Source organism: Electrona antarctica, assembly GCF_951216825.1.
Source record: "Electrona antarctica genome assembly, chromosome: 18".
Lineage (NCBI taxonomy): Eukaryota > Metazoa > Chordata > Actinopteri > Myctophiformes > Myctophidae > Electrona > Electrona antarctica.
In genome coordinates, this window is record NC_136799.1 from 30,481,346 (window position 1) to 30,501,041 (window position 19,696).

The 19,696-nt window shown below is 41.0% G+C and overlaps 1 protein-coding gene across 1 annotated transcript; it reads right to left on the reverse strand.

The window, feature by feature from the left end:
* Positions 1 to 1,281: 1,281 nt before the first annotated feature.
* On the reverse strand, positions 1,282 to 19,397 carry LOC306942398 (snake venom 5'-nucleotidase-like). Its single transcript, XM_079528251.1, has 9 exons — positions 18,937 to 19,397; positions 16,948 to 17,170; positions 14,571 to 14,759; positions 12,969 to 13,166; positions 9,606 to 9,760; positions 8,471 to 8,579; positions 8,198 to 8,347; positions 6,099 to 6,299; positions 1,282 to 2,878 (listed from the first exon to the last, which is right to left on the reverse strand). Exons 1-9 carry the CDS (start codon positions 19,276 to 19,278, stop codon positions 2,718 to 2,720), a joined length of 1,728 nt encoding a protein of 575 aa, XP_079384377.1. The 5' UTR covers positions 19,279 to 19,397; the 3' UTR covers positions 1,282 to 2,717.
* Between the last annotated feature and the right edge of the window lie 299 nt (positions 19,398 to 19,696).

A 19,696-nucleotide genomic window follows, 5' to 3' on the forward strand; every position in this document is an offset into this window, starting at 1 on the left:
CTCCCAGCCTTATATATAAGGATTAGTTTTATTTGTTTCATGGTTCTATCTATCTATTATGTAATAAGGGAATAAACAAATATATAAGTAAACAGAGAAATAATATATATTATCTTTTCCTTTATTCGCCTCATTCAAAAAGTGTCATTTCCTCTGGAACATCTGACATCTTTACTCTTTGCAGGCCACTTGCAATGATCACATAATCACCAGATGATATTAGCTTGTAGATTCATTATTGTACATTTATTGTAATTTATTCACTTATTTTTGGTGCATTAAAATGTGCTGTGCCACATGATTTGGGTTTTATGATAAAACATGTAACCAACCATTCATTCTTCACTCCTGTATTCCTAGTATGTATGAGTTAACGCTGCTAACAACATGACAAAATTGTAAAAACAAGATAGTCTAATTATGGCATGGCGTCCCTGTGCAATCTGCAACTATGGATTCTTTTTTGACACACATTTAGGGCCGTGGCCGAATCTGCCATTCCTTCATGGGGTGAAAACAACACAGCTTACCATTGGAATTCATTAGGGAATGCACACATTTTCTTTTTCATCATAGCGCAACATGGTGAAGTATTGTAGTGCAGGTAATTGCAACAACCACCGGTCTAGTGCAAAAAGACCACAAACTATTCTAAACTTTGGGACTTTGGGAAACTGGGATTCTGCCAATAATCATGACATATTCTTTGAGACTTCCCCTATTCGCTCATGCTAGGACATGGTATGTACAGTTGGGTGCCACCGATATTGTCCCTTATCATTTGACCCATTTAGGCCTGACCTCAAAACTTTAAAAAATCCTTCTAAATCCTGAAAAAATCCTTCTAAATTTTCACGATTAAAAAAAAATAGCAGACCTACAAGCTCGTAGCGCGCCACTTAGTGGCGCGCTATGAGCTTGTAGATCTGCTATTTTTCAATAGCTAAATTATAACATAATGTTTAAAACACCAAAAGGGGTTCCCGCCCAAAATGGGTTAACTGTCTTTTTGCGCAGATCACGCAAACTTCAGCAAAAAGAAAAGGACAATATCGATGGCCTCCAACTGTACTGTGTAGGCAGAAGAATAGAAATTACTTAGTATGTAGATAGTGAACGAAGCATCAATGATGTGCTGACGGACCAATGTGAGCTTTGTGTGCTAATGATCATGTGCTATGGAGCTTGGCCTCGTGGTTAGGCAATGCACATAGCAGTGTGAGGTGAGCGCAGAGATGGGCGGAAATACGTCAAAAAGTACAAATAACAAATACTGGGTAAACATTTTTTTTATCACAATACAAATACAAAATACCGGTCTGAGAAATGTATGAGATACATGAGATACACGAACCTGACATACATACATTTTGTCATTTGAAAATTCATTTTTTATAAAAAAACTAATGCAATGATTGGTCAATTCATAGATTGATTGCCAAATATTAAATTAATTGGCTATGTCAGACTTTCTAAGGATACATTGATCATACAAGCAGAGTGTTTTTCATGGTGTTTGAAGCAGGCATCCCCAAATGTTTGTGAGCGCAGGCCAGAGATACCGTGTTCATATCAGAAGCTAAATATTATGGTATGAGACTCATGAATACACAATCCTACACTGATAAGAGCTGCCTCGCCCTCTACACTTGTACATAGACATGCAGGACACTGACCAGGATCCTGACACTAGGATACTGACCAGGATACTGACACCATGATACTGACCAGGATACTGACACCAGGATATTGACCAGGATACTGACACCATGATACTGACCAGGATACTGACACCATGATACTGACCAGGATACTGGCACCATGATATTGACCAGGATACTGACACCAGGATATTGACCAGGATACTGACACCAGGATATTGACCCCGATACTAACACCAGGATACTCATCAGGATTCGGACGCCAGGATACTGACACATAGCATCACAAACAAGTAATGAAATATTAGGCTTGTCTGACCATTTTCGGGGTATGCAGAAATGTAGTTATCACAAAAGCATGCATACATTCACTAATTGAGGCAAGGTCATATTTATCAGTTCATATTATGAAGTCTGACTCAAGACCCACCCTATCCTGGCTCTCATTTGTGGTTGTATTTGTTCTGAGGGTGCGTAAGCCAATCGGAGGCAGAAAATGTGTCAATTTGAGAATAAAATGACATAATACAAGTATGTTGTGTATTTAAAATACAGATAATACATGATATGAAAGTATCTTGATACAAATACGTCTGAGAGTATATAAATACTATAGATACCGAGAAACACTGTTGTAGATGGCTGGCCCCTTCGGTACCACACCATAACAACAGCTTTAGCTTAGTAAAACACATGCCTCTGCTTCCTCCGGAATGTCAGTCTTTCTTTTATAAATAGCATCTGTTGCTGTTTATTAACTAATTTCAGAGCAGCTATACTAAACAAGATCTGTTGCACATTCTGAAGCTCTCAGAACATAAAGAAACTAGGTTGTACTTAGTCCATTTGACCAGTATAATGTGGAAACAAGGAGGTCCTTCCTTCAGTGCTTCATGTGCCCACAAGCTAATGTTACCAACGTAATTGTGATGGCATGTGAGCTTGTCTGTGTGGTTGAAACAGGATGGAAAGGCAAAGTCCCAGAGCCTGTTTCTAAAGTAGCCTTACATGTCCTTTGTAAGGTTCTGCTATCTATTTCAATATACACAGTCACAATCAGAGGGTAATGGCCAGACACAGGACCAGAAGCAACAAGACAAGAATGCTAGTCCGCTCACATACAGCTGAATTCCTGAACTTGATTCGACCTTCAACAGCAGGGTACACACGTTTGCGCTCTGAGATGTATTTGGATAAAACAGCAATGTCCATATCACCTGGAAAGAGGGAGAGATGGGGAATAATTTTACTCCCTTGCTTTCTAAATCACACTTTCTGAAGACCAGCAACCTACGGATCACATAGAGGTGTTATTAACATTAAAAATAATTCTCATCTGGATCACACAAGACACACCATAATACCATAATATTTCAATCACTACAACATACAAATATACAATACAAAAGCACAATAATACAATAGTTTTATACTAAAACCCTACAGTCTATTTTTGGAGTCAGTTGCTTTAACAAAGACCCTGCCAATAAAAGGACTTGGAAAAGGAAAAAAAGAAGAAAAGACCATGTCTTTAAATGAATAGTAGGGGGGAGAATATACATGCTGTTAATATACATAATGGTAACATGGTGGTATTATCAAAACATATGCAGACATATCCCAAAAGAAAATGCATGTATTTAATTCAGTCTGAACAGAATCAGGGACAAAACATATCTCCACTGGTGATACAAATGTATGACATGGGGAATGACCCCCATCCCCTACAGCAAATGGACTTTATGTTCCATCTGTGTTGTATGCTCTTGGCATCTGTACTTGTCAGCATGAAAAATAACTAGTCTAGTGAATGAAGGCTTTCCCAAAATGTGTTGTTGATTTGAGTAAACAATGGATCCACGCATAGTTGAGTATTGGAAGCAGAAACAAAATCCATTTCTATTTAATGTGTATTTATTAATATATGACAACATATTGTGATTTTATAGATCGATTCATTTCTGAAAATGTTATCCTATAATGCCCAAAATAGGGACATCAGGGTTAATGTGTTTGAGTAATATTGGATTCCATGCTGTAAGGTGCAACACAAATTGGACATTGATTTGAACACTGAATCCCTAGCATAGCGGTTAGAGCATAGAAGGTACGCGGACCGCGCACCACCTCCCAACCTAGCTGATGCCCCCTAGATGGAAAGGAAACATACTGTATGCTGTAGCTGTACATACATACATACATATATTCTGCATATACTGTTCATTCATATATTTAAAATATCACTGTGACAGTGTGACCCCACCCTGTCACTGTTCATGTTTTGCTCATTACATGCCTGTCAGTAGTGTGCACTGGTTAGGTAGGGCAGGGGTTCTCAACCCGTGGGTCGCGACCCCTCGGGGGGTCGCCAAATTATTTTAGGGGGTCCCCAAATTATTAAAAAAAAAAGAAAAAAAAAGATTTTATTTTTATTTTATTTTCACGATTTTTCAAAAATAGCAGACCTACAAGCTCATAGCGCGCCACTCGGTGGCGCGCTATGAGCTTGTAGATCTGCTATTTTTCAATAGCTAAATTATAACAATGCTTAAAACACCAAAAGGGGTTATTGTAGCAGTCAATTTATATTGGGGGTCGGGAGGGGGCGGGGCGGGGGTCCCGAGACATTGCCAAAGCATTTCCGGGGGTCCCCAAACAAATCCCCATCAGCTCTCGGTATATCTCTGTTCAGCTATATCAACATGTTCAATGGGTTCTGTGGAATAGGTGGAAGCCCAGCTGAGCACTAATTGGGCCAAACCAACTCCCGTCTGTGGATAGGGATGTTTATTTGTCATGAGGGACACTGGACTCTAAAAAGAGGACTTTGGAAAACTAAAGACTTGAGAAAGAAAAGATCTACAAGCTTAAATTAACTGCAATGTATGAAAATGTGTTTTGTCTCAAACCTAAGCAGATTTGACATGTTGTGGATCATGTATCAATTGGTCCTGTCTAGTGGGAGGGGCCATGGGGGGTATATAGCTGCAGAGAATGGGTATTCCAGTCAGTCTGCTGGTGTTGGACAAGAAGGTGTCAGTCTCTGAGGAGGTGATGTTTTGATTTATCATTTTATAACCATGGTTGAAATGCATTTTTGGCTGTAGATATGTTGATTTATGGTGTTTAATTTGCTTTATATTGGAAAGGCCTGGTTTGTAAATATTTGGTTAGATTATATATAATGATGATTTGGAATGATTGCTTGATTTACATTATCTATATGAAATACTTGGTTTTGAATATACCTTTTATTTTCTATTACAGATGTTTTGGTCTCTGTATTTGGTTTGTCACTTATTATGCACTTGAGAAAATAAACCTGGTTTAACTCTGCCCAACTGCGTTGCCTCGCCATCCTTGATGTTCATATTTACCCTCGCCTGAGACAGGGTTGTGACAATCACCCTAGCACAACCATTAGCCTTTTTATGTCACACACCCCCTAGAGGGCACTCGCGCACCACAGTTTGGGAACCACTGGACCTTTGCAAGGACGTTCAAAGTCATACGATTTGTCACACACGTTACCGCAGTGAAATCTGTTCTCCACATTTGCCCCATCTTTTGGAGCGGTGAGCCGCAGCCGTGCCGTGCTTGGGGAATCATTTGATTAGTTGATTTGACCCCCCCAATCAAACCCATTGATGCTGAGTGCCAAGCAGGAAGGCATTGGGTCCCATTTTTACAGTCTTTCGTATGACCCGGCCGGGGCTCGAACCCCAACCTCCCAGTTTCAGGGTGGACACTCTAACCAATGTAGCAATGGGTTCAGATCTCACACCGGGGCTCCACCGGGCGCGTCAGCGCCGCGTCTCCGTCACCGTCAGGGAATGTTCCCTTTTTAATCAATGAAGGGTGGCTCCACTGCCCGTGTTGCGTGACATTGACGTGTGAATTAAAATTGAACCGGTGCGTTTTTTGACGCACGCGACGGAGACTCAACGTGTCCGGTGGAGCCCTGGCGTAAGCCAAGTCTCCTGCAGGAGGTGCATCTGAAGCCTGTCCTGGACAGGAGTTTCCGGACGTAAAAAATAATCAAGGAAGACAGAAATGGGACAACTTGAATCTGAATTGTTGTTGCAAGCTATTTATGTCTGCCAGACAGGGATGCTCAAGAGTATTTATTACTCTTAAAATGTCGAAGATGCCTTGTTATTGCTGCCTAGGGAGACAGACCACAGCCAGACACACACAGAACAAAGGTAAAATCAGCATCTGCAGTAGGTTATCCTGGCTTTCATCGATATCAACTGACCTACACAGCATGCACACACTCCATTGCATGCCTTTTCCTCCACCTATTTGCTGTTAAATGGCTTATTACGTTACAACCAGATAAAAGTGTACACATTCTGACAAATTCTACATTCAGGGGCATTTTTAGAAATTAAGAAATGTTGTTGTTGTTTATCACCGAACACGTCTCTTTCTCACCTGTATCATGTTTCAGTTTTTCTTGCTGGATCATGGTGAAGCCATCCCCTCCATCTGCTATGTAGGAAGGCATAACCAGCTTATACTTCTTCTCCAGGTCTAAAGGTTCGTAGCGGGGAACACGACACTCAGTACAAAGCAGAGACATGGCCACCAGACGCTGACCAGAAGGCCTGGAGAGGTCAAACGTCACCTGAATTCCTAGGTGTAGAAAATACAATGTTGTTGGGGACATTTTCATTATGGAACTTCATAAGCGTGGTTAGCATTTCTATAACTGCTGAGAACCCACAGAAAATAATATGACTGAGTCTGGGTTCCCAGTTTGATCACTGGCTCCTCCTGCCATCGTGTCAAAGTGTTCTTGAGTAAGACACTAAACCCCAAGACACTAAAGATCAGCTGGTAGATGCCTTGCATGTTTGGTTAATGTGTGAATGGGTAACGCACATTGTACAGCACTTTGGACAGTGCTTACAACCCCTGAAAAAAAAGCTTCTTTCCCCGAACAATCAGATACATGAACAAACTGATAAGAACAAGAGCGAAACAGGGCAAAGGAAAACGCTAGACCCCCCCCCCCCCCCCCCCACACACACACACACACACACCTTTGCTCTCTTCTCGCATTATTATGCTCAAATTGCACTTTTCTAAACTAAATTTGTTGTAGGCCTGGAACATAGCCTCGAATTGCACCTTTTCTAAACTAAATTAGTTTGCTGTGTTTGCTGTTTGTTATCTATGCTGCTGCATTGTCTGAAGGAAGCCAAACAAAAATTACTTTTACTCTTATGTACCTGTACACAAGATGTAAGAATAAAGTACAACTGAGCCTCGAACATAACAGGTTTTGTGATTGTAGTGTATCATGGGGCTTTTCGAATATTCTGTGCTTTAGGGTAGTGAGGGTAATGCTCTCTGTTACTTGTTTCTACCATGATGCCTAGCAATAGTAGTGTCCATAGCAGTTCATGGTTTCATTCTAAATAATTGCAAGCCACATTCTAGCCACACGCAAACAGTGTTACAGTTTTGTCGTTGACATCCCTGCCCGGGCTGTGGCCAATAGTGCAACACACTGAACATTTTCAACCCAGATAGAGCAGTGCATGAGTGCAGTAGCAGTTTACTGCCCTGTCACAGACACTGTTGGTTTACCCTTTAAAGCAGTGGCTTTTTGGATTTGACTTAGGCAGGCAGCCCCTGTAGACAAATGTGCTAGTGTTTCCCGGAAATAAATACTGCATTTGTTTTATAGAGTGAGCTGTTTTGGTGTTGCTGAAAAACATCTGTGTGGAAGATGTTGTGAGGAGGTATGTTGTGGTTTGTGGCCATAGCTGAGTGGATAGAGAGGCCGTACGCCGGGAATAGGAATGTCACCCAGTCCACATGTTGAAGTGTCCCTGAGGGCACCCCTAACACCCCATGGCTGTACTCTTCTGAGCAGCCATCTGCTTTGTTAATGCAGAAAGGTCATTTACCTTCCCCCAGGGACCAGTAAATAGTCCCTTTCCCTGTGTGTACTATAAAATATTTCCTATTTCACAGGAGATCTGGCCTGGTGTTTGGAATCATATAGAACTATCAATTATTTTCGTTGACTGTCCCATTTGCTGCTGTTGGTCAGACAGACTTGAAACTGGTAAATTTACAGTGAGAAATTCCTTGTAGCAGCTTTAAGTAAAACAATTGTTACACTATTATTCATTGTACATTACATGGTTTGCATGTTTTACTTTCTGCCATTTAGAGCCTTTGAACCGCAAGGTTCTGGGTTCGATCAAGGGTGCCGCCAACTCTGCATATGAGTAGCACGCCTCTGGTAACAGTAAGTAAGTAAATACTGGACATGGTAGGTATTGCGCTCCACCTCAGTAATCCATCTTCCAGGGGTCTAGCACATTGAAAAGGGGATAGGCAGGCACCCTCATTCTCCTACTTACTTACTCTCCCCTATGGGCAACAGCAGTGAGTAATACCCTAAAGACCCCAACAGCTCAGAGAAGGTAAAAATCTATATCAATCTGCAAGCCTATGGACTGTGAGACAGTATTAGATGGGGGTGTATATGGGGGTTCAAAGATCACATTATAGACCTGAAACCTGTAGAAATTCTCCTGTATTGCTGCCATATCTGCGAACGGAATGTTCAAATGCCTTTTTCAGCGTAGACCCGCTCAGCTGGACCGTATCAAAGGTTACTCCAAAGGGCAGGATGGATATAATCTCCTCCATAGTTATGGTACCTGAAAATGGAAGGACACGAGTACAAGTTATCATGGATTTCTACTCAAGTCTAGCTGGTCACAATTAGATTGTGAAAATATACATTTGTAGACATTTTATAAAAATGAAACAATCATGCACACCGTTTTTATAGCGCTCGTCGATACCACTCCTTATGGCACCACTATTCAGCATACACATGCTCACATGGTTCCATTGCTCTTCATCTGGGTACTTGATATTGTGGTTAACCTACGAATGGAAAATAAGCTTTATTAAAGACGGCCAGTGAGATATACTGTAGGTCAATAAGGTCAATCAAGCTTCCATCGTATTCGTATCTACTAGTTCAATCTACTTGACTTGACATTGAGAAGAGAAACCCGTCAAAAGTACTCTCTGTGAAAATGATCACTCCAAAGAAAAGGCTCTTGTTAAGGCTTGAACATTTATCCATGGATAAATGTTCAAGCCTTCCCTAAAACAATGCTCTGTGGAATGAAACTCCTGATTGCACTTAGAACTGCAGACTCGATCTGACTTTTCAGGGGTGCATACATTGGTTAAATGATAAATGGTGCATTTATATAGCACCTTTATTACATTCACCTCACACACATTCATACACCGATGGCGGCGGAAACCATGCAAGGCACCAACCAGCACATCAGGAGCAATTAGGGGTTCAGTGTCTTGCTCAAGGCCACAAATCCTACAAATGTTGCCCTTTAGGCCTACAAATAAATAAACACCAAAAAACAATAAAATAATCAAGTCGAAATAGTAAGCATGGCACATGATCAGTAGGCTTGAGAGCCAAATTCTGAGGTGGTTGTTGTAAAAAGGTTGAGAACCACTGATTTAACCATATTTCTGTTGTCCTTTTCTTAATTTCATAGGCTCAACATGCTTGTCTGGTTAGCAATGGTATAACTTGTTTTATGTAATTAATTAGTTTAGCTTAAAAGTAATCTGAAAGTAACCCCCCCCCCCCCCCCTCTACTTTTTAAATTGTGGTAATCGGATTACGTTACTGACTACAGTTTTTAGCAAGTATAATTTGTAACTGTAGGGGATTAATTTTTAAAAGTAACCTTCCCAACACTGCCAATCAAATACTTAGGTTCTCCTGCCATAAATGCCTACATTGTAGGAAACAACTACTTTTTTGTGACACGCTGTGGATATGATTCATTGTATCTAAGGTGCATGCAAATGATATGAATGGATGTCAATGAGTAAATTTACTATGAAAGTCACTCTACAGCACATGCTTACCATAGCATCACAGATCATATTTCCAAGGTTACACTCCCGAAATCGACATTCTGTAAACGTCCCATTGAGGTAGACCAAGGTCTGTCCCACATACTGAGCAGAGTACTGAGCCAGGTTAACCTTCCAACTGTTGACATCAGCCAGAATATTTGGATCTAGAAGATTTGAAAAACATTTTATGAAAACCTGAAATGAAAAGAATACTTGATTGGGAATAAGGTTTTGTTGTGGTTCTGTGACAATTCCTTCCTTAGAATAAGTTGTTGATAACATGTTGATCATTTCATCTATTCTACTGGTATCAAAAGGCCTTTGCTTTTTGTTGTTGTTGCTCAAATCAATTTAAGCAACAACAACAAAAATCAACAAAAAAATCACTCTACATAAAACGTACATCCTTAGTCATCAGAAACATGCTTTTTAACCCATTCTGGGCGGGAACCTTTTTTGGTGTTTTATCCCTTCTGGACGGGAACCCCTTTTGGGGTTCTGTACAGTATTGTACAGTAATACAGAAACAATGATTCGGCTATATAAATATTTAAGGTTTTTCAGAAATCTTAGGACAGGATTTAGAAGGAGTTTTAGAAGGCTAAAATGGGCTCAAGTGTTCCTACCAGATACCAGACAGCAGACAGAGAAACAGAAAAAGATGAAGAAATTCAAAGGAATTTGGGCTACAATGAGCCAAGAGAGACTACTGGTATGTGTTGTTGCAGAATATTGATTTGGACTTTGTTTGCATATCTGCATAGGACACTCCCTTTCCTGGATGGATTGACTACCCAGTCAACTAACAACTTATCTCATAGCATCATCATTGTCTCCACCAGGCCGAAGGCATGGGGAGAGAGTATGTTTTGCACTCCGTCCGTCCGTCCGTGTGTCCGTCCGTCCGTCCGTCCGTCCGTGTGTCCGTCTGTGAACAGCTAATCTCTGGCACCGTTGGCTTGATCGCAGCCATACTCTGCACACACACTCCCTGAATGCCAGAGCTGAACCTCTGCCCCAAAGTTTGCACATTGGCCTGTTATAGCGCCACCAGGAGGTCGCTTTGTGCAAAACAATTTTTTTCACAGTACACCTACAGATTTTGTCCAAACATTACGCAAATTGGTACACAGTCTCTCTAGAGCCATTCAACGAAACGGGTCTTTCAGATTTTTCAGACTCCATCCTGATTGGCTAAGATTGGCTTCCAAAGTTCGCAGGAGTGCTCCGTTTCAAACAAAATGCTGCAAATCATGAACACATGGGCTGCGTTCGAATTTATTCCCTATGCCCCATATAGTGCACTACTTTGGGGTTCCGCCATTTTGTTATAGTGTCCGAATATGTAGTGAGCATTTTTGCACCCTAATGTAGTGGACTGAAGTATCCCACAATGCACCGGGAATTGTAGGGACCATCCGATGGTCACTACAAAAACACAGCGAAGCAAATCTGCCCCATAATGCATTGCGCAAGCTCGCTCTTGAACGCACATGCACGCGTTTGCGCGCACGTGCGCTGCTTCTGCATGCATGCGCTTATTGCGCTCCAACTCAGAAGAGGCAGAAGTTGAACCAGCGAAAGAAATCAACACAAATGTACTTTTTAAACTTTCGTTTCCCCTCTCTTTTCTTCCCTGGCGGATCTCGAAGCTACAGATCTCGAGACAAATGATCTGTGCATTTATTTGCAATTGTTTTGTTTTATTTATTTATAATAAAACAATTCATTTGCATTTGCAATAGTATTACTAATCTGATTCATTCATATCACCCAGGCCCAGCGCATGACGTTAGGAGAGGAATGAGTTGCTTGCTGTAGTGTAGAAGGCCTTATATTTTAATAGTTTTTGGATTAAGGTTGGTGAGGTTGTAAAGCTATGTGCTAAAGTCCAATATATATTTTGTACATGCATGTGAGACATTAATTGTGTCTCCGAACATATGTTTTATTAATATTAATTAATTCCTGACATTAAAAAATATATGTTATCTAACATTATTTCATTGAATTGCGCTAAATACATTACAACTTCATTATGTAGGCAGTAATTTATTGGACTGCTGTTTCTGTTAACGTCCGTATTGTAATGTGAGCAGAGCTTGTAGATCGGCTACTTTTGGTAATTCTTTACCAAAAGTACGCGATCTACAAGCTCACAATACGGACGTCGTGTTGCTTATAGATCGGCTATTTTTGCCGTATCCCCCCCCCCAGGATTAGCGGGGGTTCATAATCATGCTGCTGATATTTTCATATTGTCAAGGTGGTGCCCTGTTTTCATATTGCTGGATAATGGATATAATATTAATGTATTGATAATCATAGGCCTATGTTATTTTAAAAGAATAACCTTTTTATCATCATTTCAGCAGCAGCGTTTTGACTGTTTTTTTTGTAGTCAGTTGATTCTTATGAGGCGATCTGAACCCTATGGGGGATTACAATGCAAATAAAAAGTACATGAACCCGCGGACCTATAGCGCCCTCTACTGATATTGACGTCAGAGTCGGTGCTCCCCATACAGGGAGTATTGTCCGAATTAATCACTATTTGAGTCCACTGAGTCTGGGTCCCCGTATGGGGAGTAGGGAGTAGGGAACAACCCTAGCAATTCGAACGCAGCCATGGTGTGATTTCCGTGAAATTTTGCACGCACATTCCCACTAGGTCGAGGAAGAAATGCCACTTGAATATTTTCAACTCAGCCTCATGGTGGCGCTATAACTGGCCGATTTGTGTTTTACCTATAACTGCACCGATCTGTGTAAAACCATGTATGCACACTCCCTAGAGGCCAAGGAAAAACCTTTGCCTGGAATTTTTCACATCTGCTCTTTATAGCGCCACCAGGAGGCCGACATATGTAAAAACACATTTTATAATATTACTCCTTCAGATTTTAGCCACATTTCAGGCAAATCGGTACACATGCTCTCCATAGTCATGTGATCATGTGATTTGTTTGATTTCTCATAATTATCCATCCTGATTGCCTACGATTGGCTTCTAAAGTTTTCAGGAGTAGCCCGTTTTGTACCCGTTTTGTACAAATTGCCACAACTCCGCAACGCAGCGTCCGATTGCGGTGAAACTGTGCATGCCTATTCCCACTACTAGGCTGAGGAAGAAATGCCACTTGACAGTTTTCAAATCAGCCTCATGGTGGCGCTACAACAGGCCAAGTCGCGTCACACACACACACACGCGTTTATATTACTCCTAAACATTTTGCCAAACATCACACACAATCCTATCCTCCTGGTGGAGACCTGTGCCCAGAAGGGCACTTTTTCTAGTTTGACTTATTTTGAAGAGCATTCGTACAGCTTGACAATTCCATATATTCAGATAGTGTTGTTTAAGTCTACCTTGAGGTATGCTGCTGTCCATAAGTATAGGGTTTCCAACAGCTGTAACCACATTTCCAGCCTCATCAAAGGTGACTTTCAGGTATCCCAGGTATTTGCCAAATGCATAGGCCTGGACCACTGGGACATTTCTCCCATCATCAGACTTCACCATTAAGGGGTAGGGACCTTCCGGTATCTCACTGGATGGTGGAGGACCTTCAGAGAAAGACAAGTTATCATTCATAGTTTGTGAGTCTTAACTGATGTGATGCTGTTTTTTGATCCTATTATGGTGTTTTCATGAATTTGTTATGGTCAACACGTTAAACACAGCTTCATTCATCATTCCATGCAAATGTTTTATTTCTGTGAACATCCCCAATTTTGTATCTGTTTACACGTCTGACAAAGAATACAGTGGAAAATTAAAGGTACAATCTGGGACATATTGTAATATTTGTCTCCACCAGGCCGAAGGCATGGGGAGAGAGTATGTTTTGCACTCCGTCCGTCCGTGTGTCCGTCTGTGAACAGCTAATCTCCGGCACTGTTAACCCGGTCGATGCCACATTTTGCACACACACTCCCTGGATGCCAACGATGAACCTCTGCCCCAAAATGTCCAGAACGGCCTGTTATAGCGCCACCAGGAGGCCGCTTTGTGCAAAACAAGTTTTTGGACAGTACACCTACAGATTTTGTCCAAACATCACGCAAATTGGTACACAGTCTCTCTAGAGCCATTCAACCAAAGGGGTCTTTCAGATTTCTCAGACTCCATCCTGATTGGCTAAGATTGGCTTCCAAACTTCGCAGGAGTGTTCAGTTTCAAACAAAATGCTGCAAATCATCAACACATTGTGTGATTTCCGTGAAATTGCGCACGCACATTCCCACTAGGCCGAGGAAGAAATGCCACGTGAAAAATTTCAACTCAGCCTCATGGTGGTGCTATAACTGGCCGAAAAGTGTTTTTACCTCCAACTGCACGGATTTGTGGATAACTTTGTATGCCAACTCCCTAGAGGCCAAGGAAAAACCTTTGCCTGGAATTTTTCACATCTGCTCTTTATAGCGCCATCAGGAGGCCGACATATGTAAAACACATTTTCTAATATTACTCCTTCAGATGTTATCCAAATTTCACGCAAATCGGTACACATGCTCTCCATAGTCATCCACCTTCATTGCCTACGATTGGCTTCTAAACTTTTCAGGAGTAGCCCGCTTGGTACCCGTTTTGTACAAATCACACACTCCTATCCTCCTGGTGGAGACCTGTGCCCAGAAGGGCACTTTTTCTAGTTGTTTGTATTTCTGCAGTGGTAGGCTAGGAGGTGGTCTCCCTGCTCTTCCATTGAGAAACTTTCACCCTGGTGTCAAGTAGAACACCAACTGGTTGACAATGTCAGTAAAGTTATTTGAAGCAGACGCCGCACTGGATTGAACACCACATATGCCACACTTATTATAGCTCAGACCTTGCTGCAGTTAGCTCTCTCTGTCGGGAGAGAGAGAGAACGTACATGAAATGGTAGACTGTAGCTTTAACTTCTTAAATGGACAATATCCAAAACATTCCTCAGCTGTATGGAGTAGAGTAGAATAGTGCAAAAATACCTGAGTATAGGAAAGTATTGGTGTGTCCTCCAATGACCACGTCAACCCCTCTCACTCGCTTGGCAATGTCTTTATCCACTTTAAAACCAGCATGACCCAGTGCAATGATCTTATTGTATCCCAGTGTCACCAATTTATCAACCTGCACTTGGAGCGCTTCAACTTCATCTTGAAATGTTAAGTGGGGCCCTAAAACACAGGAGTCAGAGAATGACAAACTATAATTAAAAAGCACAATGTTTGACCACTTGAACCATCCCTATTTTTGCAGAAAATAGATTATCTAAGTCCTGACGTCACTCATTCATCCGCTGGTTCACAGAAGTAATTATTTTATGGAGAATAGCATTGGGTCATCTTAGAATGGTCTCATATAAGAATTGTGGTCCAAACAAACTTGTCCCTGCGATATTGTCAGGGAGGTAACTCTGTGTTCATTACAGAGGTCATTAAATTACCTTTTCTGACCTTTTCTCACCATCATTCATTTGATGCTTCATATCCATATGAGTCAAATCGCTGTGCTCATTTGTTTATTTTTTAACACAGTTCTTATTTGAAACGATATTAAACAAGTATATGGGAATTCTGAATGGGGGAAAGAAACGTGACCCAGGTTTATGTGTAAATTATGATAGACTCGATCTATCATACTCTGTGCTCAAAGTATATTTCCGGCAAAGATCAGTGTAGAGGGGAAAAAACTCAGGTGAAGTTTACATTACATACACTCACACATACAGTACGTTTAAATGCATGGTTCATATATACAACACCTTCCTCCAAAACGCTTTACAGTGTGCATCATATTCACCCATTCACATAGCAATGATAGAGGTAACATGCAAGGCATGAGGGGTTCAGTGTCTTGCTCAAGGACATTTCAACACAACTAGAATTTCTGAGCCAGTGACGCCACACACATTGCAGGCACATGAACACATGTGCACGCACGCGCACGCACGCACGCGCGCACATGAACACATGCGCGCGCATCAGAACCAGAATGAGGTCTATAGGGAGCTGAATGCACAAAACAATCTGGCAGGGAATAGGGACCCCAACTGCTAGGTGAAATGGCAAGGAATGTTGGAGTGGCTGGGTCTGATTGGTAATGATCTGCAGCTGGTGAGCTAATGAAGGATCAGGGTGAGGTGAGAGAATTCATGACACAAACATCTGGAGAAGTGAAGCCACCCATCGTGTTCATATAGACAGGAGTGTCTCGGCTTTTTAGATTTGCTTTGAAAGAAGGTTTGAATGTATTGTTGTAAAGGATGTACCATGACCTCTGAAGCAATGCTTTGGTTTCAGCATAATATGGTTTCAGCATATGTCATTGTAAAATAAAATTACCTGGAAAACACCTACCAATTTTATGGGTTGAAAGTTGCCAACATACAACCACATAGATTACTTACTAATTTTTAACTACTCACAGAGTTTCAGTATAACTCTGAGAATGTCCAAATGAGTTGACATTGAGTTGAATTAACACTCCTCTACACTACAGGAGCATAATGTTTAGGACTTGATTATTATTATTGTTTAGAGTGCACCGTTCTGTACAAATATTTTGTTTGCTACAACATTTGGATGAGCACATGCACATGAGTGCAGATTACATGTACGCCTACAGCAATCAAGGCATGTTTCATACTTGGTTTTATAATTAAAAAGTTAACAATTGTATTCACTTTGTTTGTTTGGATACCAAAAAGGTCATGAGAACAGGTCGCATCTGATGGTTGTATGTAAAAGAACGCCTTACAAAATGTTCAGAAGCAGAGATAAGCAGTTGCTCATTGCTGAGACATGAATAAGGCACCAAATTCCGATCTCTGACCTTGATCCACAAAGTAGTATATAATGGTATACTTTGTTTTCTTCAGATGTCTGTAGAGATGAATTAAAACCTTCAATGATTGCTATTGCAATTTTTCCTGAATCAAACCATATTGACTGGAATATAAAGCCCTAACCACACAAAAGGGTCAAGACGGTTTTAGCGTTGTCCCTGCGGTGTTATATGTCTTGTTGCACGTTGACCCACGTTGACCCTAGTGATTCAACGCATGGAATTCAATGGCCCAAACCACACCAAAGGGTCGAGACGGTTTTAGCGTTAACTCCTTAAGTTGCAACCGTTTGGACCCAAGGAGTTGCATGGTGACCCTTTGGTGTTAGGCCTTAGGAGACATAAGATATTAATGCTTTCTTTGTCCAGCTCTGCCTTGCACACAAACTCTAAATAAACATGCAAATGAAATGCTGAATTGGACAAAGTCACGTGCCATCATACCCATTAGGGTACATCACACTCAATAATCAATAATCACTCAATACTAATCCATATTATATATAATGCATATTTTACCTGGTAAGGATAAGACTGGTGTTTCTGCTGTGGTATATCCAACCACAGCCACCTTTTCAGAGCCAACATTAATCACCGTGTATGGCTTGTAGTAACCACTGATGTCCGGGGCCAGTATCTTGTCAGGTTTGATGTTGGCACTCAGCACAGTGCAGTTTATATTCTGAAGGAAAGGCTTGATGAGCCCTTCCACTCCGTTGTCAAATTCATGGTTTCCAAATGCCTGAGGAGTAAAATAAGGGGTCAATTCATGTTTTGTCTTATTATTTCATAAAACAAATATTATTTATTACATCATTTATTATAGGCCTACATGATGACAATTCTATATGACCACACCTGTTGTATGTTTTCAGTACAACAGTAGTAGTGGTCTTTGTCATCAGGTTAAACTTTTTGATGTTGATCCATTGAATTGGTGACTGACTTCATGACGGGTTAATACAGTAGAATGGAATGACAACAACGGCTGTCCTTTTATCGTTTTACTGCATTTTGTTATTTTTTATTTTTTTACAACAGACTCAGACCTACATACAACAAGACACGTACATACAAACCATGTTAACATGATCATAAAAGAGTGTCAGTAGGCTTACACATAATATTTATAATAACACAAAACAAAAACAATAAAACAAACAACGCTTAGAGGACAGCACTGTGCAGCGAGGAAGGCCCCACGCCCCTGCAGCCCCTCGCCATGGACTGGAGATGCCAGATGCCTCGGCCCACATCACTGGGCACGCGTACGTCTTATGCCTAATAGGTCTACTGTGAGACGGGGCATCTGCACCCTGCGGTGGAACCTTAACACCAAAATCCACAGGCCACTGCATTTACTGCATTTCTATGTTTTTGGAGGCATTTCTAGGCTTTGTGAAGCATAGTGGTTCTACAAGCAAGGTTTTCAGGGAATTGCGAGGTTCTGTAAATGCATTGTGACGTTTGTGGACATTCCCCTTTTTATGTTGAAACAAACATATTTACACCATTTCTCTGCAGCTCAAAATACATCTTTGGAAAAAGTATTAATGCTACTGTAGATGTGATATATTTAATATTTTACTAACAAAAATGTAGTAACAACTGCCCTCCCTGTATCACACATGACATGTACAGATCAATAGGTAAATATTGCCTCACTAACTACTGCTAAACTAGGTCATTCACAAATCCCAGAATGCCTGAAGACTGGTGTGGGGCAGTTGTCCAAAATCAGTTGTGTGCCCCTCCACTTAATTCTTAGTGACCTACCAAACATCAATGCTTCTTTGTTTCGGCAAATTGATGTAAAAAGGTGCTTTAGGACAACAAGATTCAAAGACTTTGTGCATGCACACTACAGTAACCTATGTGCCGTGAAATATAATATAGTAGGCTATACTGTATGATGGTGAAAGGTAGCCTACTACAGTATGCTGTAGGTCTACACATACGGTGTTAGTGTTAGCCATAACATCTTACAAATGTGTAAGTAAACCTATACAGTATCAGTATGTAGCCTAGAATATATAGAGGTAAAAGTATTATAATACAGTGCAAATGATAAGCTACTGGTAGAGAGAGCAGTATGATGGATTCAGTGATTTATTTGTCACACTCATACAAGTGTGTAACTGTTGATGTATAGCCATGCTCCACCACCAGACTGTGCTAACAATATAACACAGTTGTAATAAAACACATATATAGGCCTACACGTTATAATGGTTATATAGGCTAATATATGAGTATCTGTATAATACAAAGTGATATGAAAAAGAATGGCTGCCTTTTAGTGCTGCACCCCAGTATGAAGGACATTTTATAATTGCAGGCACTATAAAATGATTGCTTAAGAATAAGCATTATTAACAAAATAATTAAGCATAGGCCTAATTCACAATTAACAATGTAGACATTGTTATAGCAGACGCTCTTTTTGGGCGATCTTGCAAGAGTTTATTGAGCTCTTTGACATTTAAAGTCACAATTAAATGCACTTGCCATGGCATCATAACCAAGTTTGTTCATGAAATACGCCGCCTCTGCTCCTTTGTAGTAATTGAACCAAATCGTTCCCTGGAACTGGTCTCCCGCATCCAGTAACAACACATGTCGCTCCTTTTCTCGGAGTTCGGTTATTTTTGTGAACCTCCTGGCGACACCGGCGAAGCAGGGTCCCTTTTCTGGGCACTTTCCTGACTCTCTGCTGGTCTCTTCGATCCGAGCGTGATTGTCGTTCGTGTGAAGCAGTGTGACTTCGAAAGTTGACACTTTGTCTAAATTGTTCAAAAGGAGAAGCAGAAGCACACAGAATGAGGTAACGCGTGCTCTCAGAGTCGGCATCTCGTCGTGCGAGTGGCGAGTGAAAGTGATCGCCTACAGTTAGGTAAAGTGATAGTCACATTACATAAAGGTTTGAAGTTCAAAATTAGTTGCCTGGGTTTATAGCCTGCAGGACGAGCTCTCGCTTCTTCTGCACACCGTTACAGTAAGCAGCTACACTACAACTTAATCGTCTGTCTGTGCCTCTCTGTGACATCATATAATAGCCTACTACTGTATATTGGCCCAAAACCTGAATTCCAACAAGTAAAACGAGACGTGCCTGGATCTGTTTTAATCTGCGTCCTTTTACAAACACAATTTCCATTCACATCTCAAATATGATAGGTCGATCTGAAACAGTGCAATTCTGTCTCAATTAAGTCCAAATTAAACAACAGGAAAATAATTCAAGCTAGATAAAGTGCCCCTCGGTAGT

Coding starts and splice junctions, on each gene's coding strand:
- LOC306942398 (XM_079528251.1), bottom strand. CDS start 19,278: ATGCCGACTCTGAGAGCACGCGTTACCTCATTCTGTGTGCTTCTGCTT. Junction 13,167..14,570: donor CAATACTTTCCTATACTCAG/GTATTTTTGCAC, acceptor CTTTCTCTGAAG/GTCCTCCACCATCCAGTGAG. Junction 9,761..12,968: donor GGACAGCAGCATACCTCAAG/GTAGACTTAAAC, acceptor CAAATCTTCTAG/ATCCAAATATTCTGGCTGAT.